The sequence below is a fragment of the Oncorhynchus tshawytscha genome, linkage group LG02 (genome assembly GCF_018296145.1).
Source record: "Oncorhynchus tshawytscha isolate Ot180627B linkage group LG02, Otsh_v2.0, whole genome shotgun sequence".
NCBI lineage: Eukaryota > Metazoa > Chordata > Actinopteri > Salmoniformes > Salmonidae > Oncorhynchus > Oncorhynchus tshawytscha.
Window position 1 is genome coordinate 39,966,914 of NC_056430.1, and position 9,913 is coordinate 39,976,826.

The 9,913-nt window shown below is 39.6% G+C and overlaps 1 protein-coding gene across 1 annotated transcript; it reads left to right on the plus strand.

Annotated features, from left to right (window-relative positions):
- The first annotated feature begins 6,038 nt into the window (after positions 1–6,038).
- Positions 6,039–9,616, plus strand: LOC112223238. Its single transcript, XM_024386265.2, has 6 exons — positions 6,039–6,248; positions 7,376–7,511; positions 7,673–7,853; positions 8,085–8,186; positions 8,461–8,580; positions 9,350–9,616. Exons 1-6 carry the CDS (start codon positions 6,129–6,131, stop codon positions 9,438–9,440), a joined length of 750 nt encoding a protein of 249 aa, XP_024242033.1. The 5' UTR covers positions 6,039–6,128; the 3' UTR covers positions 9,441–9,616.
- Positions 9,617–9,913: the final 297 nt, after the last annotated feature.

Below are 9,913 nucleotides of genomic sequence, written 5' to 3' on the forward strand. Positions count from 1 at the left end.
TCCTGGACTCTGTCCATGTATTTCAAGGCTGAGTTGAATCAATGACTGTTCAATGATCAAAGACCAACGAAGTTAATCCCTACCATTGTGACAATGAGTCGTCATGATGCTGCATCAAATGTACATGATCCTAGGGGCATTGGCAAACATAATGTAAGTAACTTAATTTAGGTTCCCCTAATTGCACTGAATACTTCTGCTGATAGTGCAGGGTGAGCTGCACAAAGTGATATTCCTACTAGGGCACACTTCCTGACTGCTAACAGTGTAACTCTGGCAAACACTATTGTATGCAGTAATCATGAGCCTATGAACCAGAGTTACACTGTTAGCACTGAGGTGGTGTGCCCTAGAAGGAAGACCACTTTGTGCAGCTCACCCTGCACTATCAGCTCCAATATAAATAACATGAGTAAGTCTACTTCTGATACGCTTCCCATGAAAAACAATCAAGCAACCCAGAAAAGTGCTAAAAATAGCCCATATTAACATTTGCAGCCTGAGAAACCAGGTCCATGAAGTCAATAACTTGCTTGTAACAGATGACATTCATAATTCTGACATAATCTCTGAAACTCACTTAGGTAATACTTTTGATGATACAGTGGTAGCAATTTTTTATTTATTATTTATTTATTTCACCTTTATTTAACCAGGTAGGCCAGTTGAGAACAAGTTCTCATTTTCAACTGCGACCTGGTCAAGATAAAGCAAAGCAGTGTGATAAAAACACAGATTTACACATAAACAAATGTACAGTCAATAACACAGTGGAAAAATCTATGTACAGTGTGTGCAAATGTAGAAGAGTAGGGAGGTATGGCAATAAATAGGCCATGGAGGTGAAATAATTACAATTTCGCATTAACATTGGAGTGATAGATAATAATAGCAGACGATATTGCCACTCCTATTTGCCACATCTTCAATTTAAGCCTACTAGAAAGTGTTTCCTGAGGCCTGTAGGGAAGCGAAAGTCATTCTGCTACCCAAGAATAGTAAAGCCCCCTTTACTGGCTCAAATAGCTGACCAATCAGCCTGTTACCAACCCTTAGTAAACTTCTGGGGAAAAAATGGTGTTTGACCAGATACAATGCTATTTCACAGTAAACAAATTGACAATAGACTTTCAGCACGCTTATAGGGAAGGACATTCAACAAGCACAGCACTTACACAAATTATTGATGATTGGCCAGAGAGAAATTTATGATAAAATGATTGTTGGGGCTGTCTTGTTAAACTTAAGTGCAGCTTTTGACATTATCGATCATAATCTGCTGCTGGAAAAACATATGTGTTTTGGCTTTACACCCCCCTGCTATAATGTGGACAAAGAGTTACTTGTCTAACAAAACACAGAGCGTGTTCTTTAATGGAAGCCTCTCAAACATAATCCAGGTAGAATCAGGAATTCCCCAGGGTAGCTGTTTAGGCCTCTTGCTTTTTTCAATTTGTACTAATGACCTGCCACTGACTTTGAGTAAAGCCAGAGTGTCTATCTATGCAGATGACTCAACAATATACACGTCAGCTACTACAGCGACTGAAATGACTGCAACACTTAAAGAGTTGCAGTTAGTTTCAGAGTGGGTGGCAAGGAATAATTTAGCCCTAAATATTTCTAAAACTAAAAGCATTGTATTTGGGACAAAACATTCACTAAACCCTAAACCTTAACTAAATCTTGTAATAAATAATGTGGAAATTGAGAAAGTTGAGATGGCTAAACTGCTTGGAGTTACCCTGGATTATAAACTGTCATGGTCAAAACATATTGATACAATAGTAGCTAAGAGGAGGAGAATTATGTCCATAATAAAGCGCCACTCTGCCTTCTTAACAACACTATCAACAAGGCAGGTCCTACAGACCCTAATTTTGTCGCACCTTGACTGCTGTTCAGTCGTGTGGTCAGGTGCCACAAAAAAGGATTTAGGAAAATTGCAATTGGCTCAGAACAGGGCAGCACGGCTGGCCCTTGGATGTACACAGAGAGCTAATAGAGAGCATGTCAATCTCTCCTGACTCAAAGTGGAGCAGAGATTGACTTCATCCCCACTTGTATTTATGAGAGGTATTGACATGTTGAATGCACCGAGCTCTTTCTAAACTACTGGCACACAGCTCGAACACCCATGCATACCCCACAAGACAAGCCACAAGAGGTCTCTTCACAGTCCCCAAGTCCAGAACAGACTATGGGAGGCGCACAGTATACATAAAGCAATGACCACATGGAACTCTATTCCACATCAAGTAACTGATGCAAGCAGTGAAATTCGATTTAAAAAACAGATACAAAAAAACCTTATGGAACAGCGGGGACTGTGAAGCAACACAAACATTGGAACAGACACATGCACACACACAATCTTTTTGTTTTGATATGCCAACATGTGTCTACTCTAGGACCTAGGTCATACAGTGTTTTAAAAGGATAATAATAGTACTACTGTAATATATAAATGGGCCTGTCAACTGAGCCAGACATTTTGGAATAATATTAAAATCTATTTTGCAAAAATGTACAGGTAACTGACAAAATAAAGGAAACACTTGAGTAAATGAGGAATGCAAAGTACACTGAGAAAAAATATAGATGCAACATGTAAAGTGTCGGTAACATATTTCATGAAGAAAAACAAATCCCTGATATGTTTCATAGGCACAAAAACTTTATTTCTCTAAAATTGTGTGCTGGTAATGGTGGGCTGAACGTAGTTATGTAGAGCACCTCAAGATAAAAACGTAGTATTCAATATCGGCACGTTAGACAAAATTTTAGCCGAAACCGATCCATTAAAATCAATAATATATAGTATTTTTTTTACACTGCTGATTTTGCAGGTTTTCCTACTTACAAAGCATGTAGAGGTCTGTAATTTTTATCATAGGTACACTTCAACTGTGAGAGACAGAATCTATAACAAAAATCCATCACATTGTATGATTTAAGTAATTCATGACAAATATTTGATCACCTTAGTTTTTCTTTAAGAAGCCCTTAAAACATCATTCTTTGGGGATGCTTTTCTGCAAACGGGACAGGACAACCGTATTGAGGGGAGGATGGATGGGGCCATGTATTGCGAGATCTTGGCCAACAACCTCCTTCCCTCAGTAAGAGCATTGAAGATGGGTCGTGGCAACGACAACGACCCGAAACACACAGCATCAAAGTATGTTAATTTCTAGGAGACAGAACGCGTCTCCTTCCTGAGCAGTATGACGGCTGCGTGGTCCCATGGTGTTTATACTTGCATACTATTGTTTGTACAGATGAACGTGGTACCTTCAGGCGTTTGGAAATTGCTCCCAAGGATGAACCAGACTTGCGGAGGTATACAATTGTTTTTCTTAGGTCTTGGCTGATTTCTTTTGATTTTCCCATGATGTCAAGCAAAGAGGCACTGAGTTTGAAGGTAGGCCTTGAAATACATCCACAGGTACACCTCCAATAGACTCAAATTATGCCAATTAGCCTATCAGAAGCTTCTAAAGCCATGACATAATTTTCTGGAATTTTCCAAGCTGTTTAAAGGCACAGTCAACTTAGTGTATGTACATTTCTGACCAACTGGAATTGTGATACAGTGAATTATAAGTAAAATAATCTGTCTGTAAATAATTGTTGGAAAAATGACTTGTGTCAAGCACAAAGTAGATGTCCGAACCGACTTGCCAAAACTATAAATTGTTAACAAGAAATTTGTGGAGTGGTTGAAAAACAAGTTTTAATGACTCCAACCGTATATATTCTCACTTATGAATTTGTATTTTTTTTAAACCTTTTTTTAAACTAGGCAAGTCAGTTAAGAGCAAATTCTTATTTTCAATGACAGCCTAGGAACAGTGGGTTAACTGCCTTGTTTAGCGGCAGAACGACAGATTTTCACCTGGTTAGCTCCGGGATTTGATCTTGCAATCGGTTGCAAGTCCAACGCTCTAACCACTAGGTTACCTGCCGCCCATGATACCCATGAATGATACCCAGCACAAGAAACAATGCCTTTTTTTGGCAACATTTGCAAGTCATTGTCGCACACCTCATGTAGCCTAATAGTTTATCAACATTTTAAGCTAAATATTCTGATCTGTTGTGTCAGCCATATTGCGTAAAAAAGTTTTTTTTATTGCTAGTGGTTGTATTCATTTGGTGTCTATCGCATTCCACAACTGTCCCAGACTATGTTTGGAATATTTATTTCTCTCACAGATTATAATAGGATAAACTTTTGTACTATGGGAGACTGCAGAGTGAAGGAAAAGCAGCCAACAAGTGCTCAGCATATGTGGGAACTCCTTCAAGACTGTTGGAGAAGCATTCTAGGTGAAGCTGGTTGAGAGAATGCCAAGAATGTGCAGAGCTGTCATCAAGGCAATGGCAACCTTGAAGAATCTCAAATATAAAATAAAGTATTTTGTTATTTCATAGTTTTGATGTCTTCACTATTATTCTACAATAAAAAAGTAAAAAATTAAGAAAAATCCTTGAATGAATAGGTGTGTCCAAACGTTTGACTGGTACTGTATATTTATCCATTTTGAATTCAGGCTGTAACACAGCAAAATGTGCAATAAGTAAAGGGGTATGAATAATTTCTGAAGTCGCCGTACATCTCTGAAAAATCTTGGGTCACTACATTTTTAGATATAACCTGAGTGGATCCTCATGCTTTTAGGGTACATTGAGCTGAAATGAGGTTGTAAGGGTCCAACAGATTCATCATGACTGCCTTCCGGGTTCTGGCACCATTGTGCACCTGTCTGCTTTGACTGGATTGTAATTGGCTAACCCGATCCTGTCACTCTGGGGAAAATGACCTGGAAAGACCATGTCAGGGGGGTGCAGTGGGACACAAAGACACCCTGCAGCCGCTGGCTGAATAATAGATGAATGTGAAGAGCGGTGACTGTAGAGAGGTGAACCTTGGTTGAGATCTAAGCAGGGGCCACTGAGTGACAGGCCATTGGGTGAGAGACCATTGGGTGACAGACAAGGCCAGTGAGCTGTGAGAGCTTAGAACCCGTTGAAGGAAGGCTGCTCAGATTTCAGAGAGAGAGAAAGAGAGAGAGAGAAGTGCTTTGGTTCCTCCTGGCTTTGGTGCTGCTCATCTCACAACTGCCACATACAGTATAAGGGAGGTTGAGGCACCAACTCTACAATGTGCTTGCAGTAGAAAGTTGAAAGGATTCAAAGGATTCAACACATGACCGCGTGTTAGATTTTTTAAAAACTGCATAGCTAACCCAACACATTAGCCTACAGAGGCAGGATCTTAATGTCATCAGTGGTGTAAAGTACTTACGTAAAACTACTTTCAAGTACTACTTAAGTAGTTTTTTGGGGGAATCTGTACTTTACTTTACTATTTGATTTTGGACAACTTTTACTTCACTTACAATCCTGAAAAAAATAATGTACTTTTTACTCCATACATTTTCCCTGACACCCAAAAGTAGTCATTACTTTTAGAATGCTTAGCAGGACAGGCAAATCGTCCAAATCACGCACTTGTCAAGAGAACATCCCTGGTCATGCCTTCTGCCTCTGATCTGACGGACTCACTAAACACTATTGGGTACTTTTTCCACCACTGAATTTGATAACCATGTTGTAGGATAACTTTCCTGCAACGCAGGACATTTTAAACTTGTAGTGTATTTGAGGTTTAAAAAATTGTAATTTCCACTGAGATTTCATACTTCATTTTCAACCCCTACAAAAATGTCCATGAATTATAATCCGCATAATAATTCACATTTCCTGTTGCTGCAGGATTATTTTCATGCTGCAGCAAACTGGCTCAAATTAAGGTCCTACATTTGTATTGCTCTTTTCCAACTATTGTCCTGTTGCAAATGATCTCAGCATTGAGTGCAGTTAAAAGGATTGTCAATGACAGAGACAGACTACAACAGTATATCTTGAAGATAAATGAAAAGAGGGCGAACTAGAGAGGGAGGTAGAGGGATAGAGGTAACGGAAAGAAATAATGCAAGGGAGGAGTGAGCAGATGACAGAGAGAGGGAGGATTCAGCTTGGGTTGGAAAGGTTGAGATTCACATAGCTCTTTGTAGGAGAGGTACTGTATAGCGACTGGGGCTCCTGGGGCTCCTGGGGAGATGTCTCTCCAGCTCCAAATCAGCACATACACAGAGGAGTTCAGCTCACCTGGACAAGGGAAACCAACTCGACCAAGACCGTCCTCAGCCCACCGCAGAAATAACCCCCACCCCAGACCGGTAAGAACCAGGACATATAGTAATATACTTTTAACAGCCAGGACAAACCACATAGACAGGTTAAGAGTAATGTAGTGTAGTTGAAGTGGATGCTAATTGCAGTATACGTGATATCAACTTGCAGTTGTTGACATAAGCATTGAAAGTTCATATACCGGTATATTTCACAATATTTTGTGTAATGTCTTCTACTTATGAATGCATTCGGTTTATATTATGAATGTTGTGTTATGAAGTCCTTGTACAGGTTTCCTTCAAATACTCGGATACCCATATTTAATAGCAGCTGTCTACATTCTACACACATCTGCCTGGTCAACACTCTGAGAATGGCACATGCTCGATGTCTGAATTGTATCAGTAGTTTCACAATTGATTGGATGATGTTTCAGATGACAAAAAATCCCACTGTGCGTTTGCTACTTTTTCCTCTTGCCTCCTTTGTCCCCTATACACTTCCCCTCTTCATGAGGCCTAAATCCTCCTACGCTAATTAGAGGGCCGTTGTCTACATACATCTCTACAGGGTGAAAGCTGCATGTCATCTATTATTCAATGCTTCCCTCTCTCCCCTCGTGAGGTGGCATGTAAACAGAATCACGAGGAAGCTTTACCTTTCCTACCCATGACATAATGCTTAATGATTGTGTGTATACAGTAACACATAGATATTAGATATAGTACCGGATGTGTTTTTGGCCCGGGACAGTAGAGACACGCAGAGCATACACAAAAAGCAAATGTAACAATTTTCTGTAATGCATTATTACTTGTTATAGGTATGTATGAGCCTTTAGAAGGTCTTATTATAATATGTTATGTTAGGTCTGTCTATGTAGTAGGACATCTTCAACTGACCCAAAAAGGGCTGTTATTTAGCCAGTATCATTAAGACAGAGAAAAGGAGGGCATACATGCTTTTGACAAGTCTTACAATGCACTATAACTACATTATTATGCATTATACCCGCAGGCTTCAAGTAAAGTGTTACCAAATCCTCTTCTTACACTACTATCCCCATAATTATCCAGAATGCGTCACCTGAGCCAACCATCCATCTATCTTCAGTGCTCAGAGTCGAGGGACGGGTGTCTTATTTCCTCTCTTTCCCCAACTACCCATACAGGACTTCCTGTTGCCCAGGAAACTGCAGACTAGCCACAGGACCTCCCGGTCAGTGTTCCAGGTTGCTACTGCTCCTGTAAACAACGGCCGTCCACTTTTCCCTCCTGTCCGGCACTTGTCTTTTCAGCATAACTCCGGTATGACACTCTGTGCTCCATTCTACCTGTTCAACCAATCATCGACTTATCATAATCTCATCTCCCCCTCGTTGTTTGTGTGTGTGTGCGTGCGTGCCTGCACGTGTGTACATAGTGGTACATTTGTTTTGCATGATCTTATGTGGCTCTTCTTCCACAAGATGGCAAACGTGCACGCTCTCTCAGTGCTGTGGACACAGAGCCGTCACGCATGCCACCACTCAGCCCATCCAGAACAACACAGCACATGCTGCCACTTGCAGGCTGGCTACACAAACCACACATGACTGACCCCTCCATCAGAGACATGCAACTCCAACCACTCCTAAAAAACATACAAAGGTAAAGTATGAGGTCTTCACTCCCTATGTCTTTTATTTAAAAAAAAATCCAAATCAGTCATCCAGTGCATGCATTATTATAATGATGCAGTGTATACTGCCACAGATCTGAAATATGTTGCTCTGATTGAAATTGAAATCAAGATTGTGATCTCTCTGTTCTTTTCTGGGATTTATTCCAATGGAGATTATTATAATTATTGCGATTAATACAACTTGATGTTGATTACAGCAACATGGATTCCTCCAAGTCATTACATCAGAGGCCAGCTTGCTACCTGACTGATGTCCAGTGTTACCGGGGTGACCATCCACACTCATCACAGGGACTGAGGTGAGAGTGATCTTTGAACCCTGACCTCCTGAGGCAAGTTCAAGCTCATTTAAATTTTTACACATGTAAATAAAGATGGACAAATTATGAATGTCAACGTATGAGCCCCATAGAAAAACCATAGTCTCAATCAATTTTTGACGGATACAAAATATCTGTTTAGCTGTTACACATTTGAATACCATAATGTAAACACTTCATTCGTTTGAAAGGGCATATCCAATTTATATGCATTAGTTTGTTGGGAAATTCAAATTGTTTTTGTTTCTGACAGGAGAAACTCAGGCATTGAACATCGGAATGGACTTCAAAATGGCAGCCTCCCAGGCGTTAGGCACCTCCTACCACAGGCCCACTACCGGAGGTCTCGCTCCAATACTACACTGGATTCATGGTACAGTACATGCTCTTACATCTCAGTACATGTTCTCAGTAATACATTGTTTTGAATAGCCCACTACAGACTATATAAAGATATTGAACTATCCACAGTTTCAAGTGTGGAGTGCAACACACAATACTGTAGCCAAATTTACAGTCGGGGTATATAGTGAATGTAGTTCCATGCCATCAGTGGTGTAAAGTAAAAAATACTCGAAAGTACTACTTAAGTAGTTTTTTTTGGTATCTGTACTTTACTTTACTATTTATATTTTTGACAACTTTTACTTTTACTTTACTACATTCCTAAAGACAATAATGTACTTTTCACTCCATACATTTTCGCTGACACCCAAAAGTATTTGTTACATTTTGAAAGCTTAGCAGGACAGGAAAATGGTTAAATTCACACTCTTATCAAAATAACATCCCTGGTCATCCCTACTGCCTCTGATCTAGCGGAATCACTAAACACACATGCTTAACTTGTGTCCCTGGCTATCCATAAATAAAAAAAACAAGAAAATGGTGCCATCTGGCTTGCTTAATATAAGGAATTTGTAATTGTTTATACTTTTACTTTTGATACTTAAGTATATTTAAAACCTAATACTTTTAGACTTTTACTCAAGTAGTATTTTACTAGGTGACTTGAGTAATTTTCTATTAAGGTACCTTTACTTTCACTCAAGTATGACATTTGGGTGCTTTTTCCACCACTGCATGCCATTGCAGCTGTAACACATAGTATATCAAATGTATAGTTTGTTTTTATGTTACAGTGGTGGATACAGCTGTTTCAACGTGGTGAAACCTTACCAGGCTGGATACTACATCATTCATCCAGAATTTGTGTCTGAGTGCCTACGCTGAAAGTTTAACCACATGTTCAATAAACTGTAATGGATTTATCCGAGATCTTCTGCAGTGTTTTGATCTTGACAGCTGATTAATTTTACGCATTATTCATAACTCATTTATAATGTAAAGTAACAATGTAAAGTAATATTACCTGAAATTCAAGTCATTCAAATGTAAATAAAGAAAGCATATATCAACTCTGTCCGCTTGTAACTTTGTTACAGCTTAGTCTGATTCTGCTGTGCTGTTCCACCACCAAGTGGTAAACAGATAGTATTGCATGAGTGAGTTCATACCAAGAGAATACAGAAGGGTTTTAGCTATTGTTCTCTTTCTTTGGTGTTTACAAGAGAAGGTCATGGTTGTTTTATATGGATATCTTTCATTTATTTGGCGTGGGCTCCGGCCAAACAGTCGGCTGCGTGGATAAACCGTGAATGCGTAACCTCAAGCCTCTGTCGGAACAATTGCTCCTTTATGAGCTA

Excerpts from the sequence above, each read along its gene's own strand:
- LOC112223238 (XM_024386265.2), top strand. The coding sequence starts at position 6,129 with ATGTCTCTCCAGCTCCAAATCAGCACATACACAGAGGAGTTCAGCTCA. Across the intron at positions 7,512-7,672 it reads GTCTTTTCAGCATAACTCCG|ATGGCAAACGTGCACGCTCT; the intron begins GTATGACACTCT and ends TTCTTCCACAAG. Across the intron at positions 7,854-8,084 it reads CTCCTAAAAAACATACAAAG|CAACATGGATTCCTCCAAGT; the intron begins GTAAAGTATGAG and ends TGTTGATTACAG.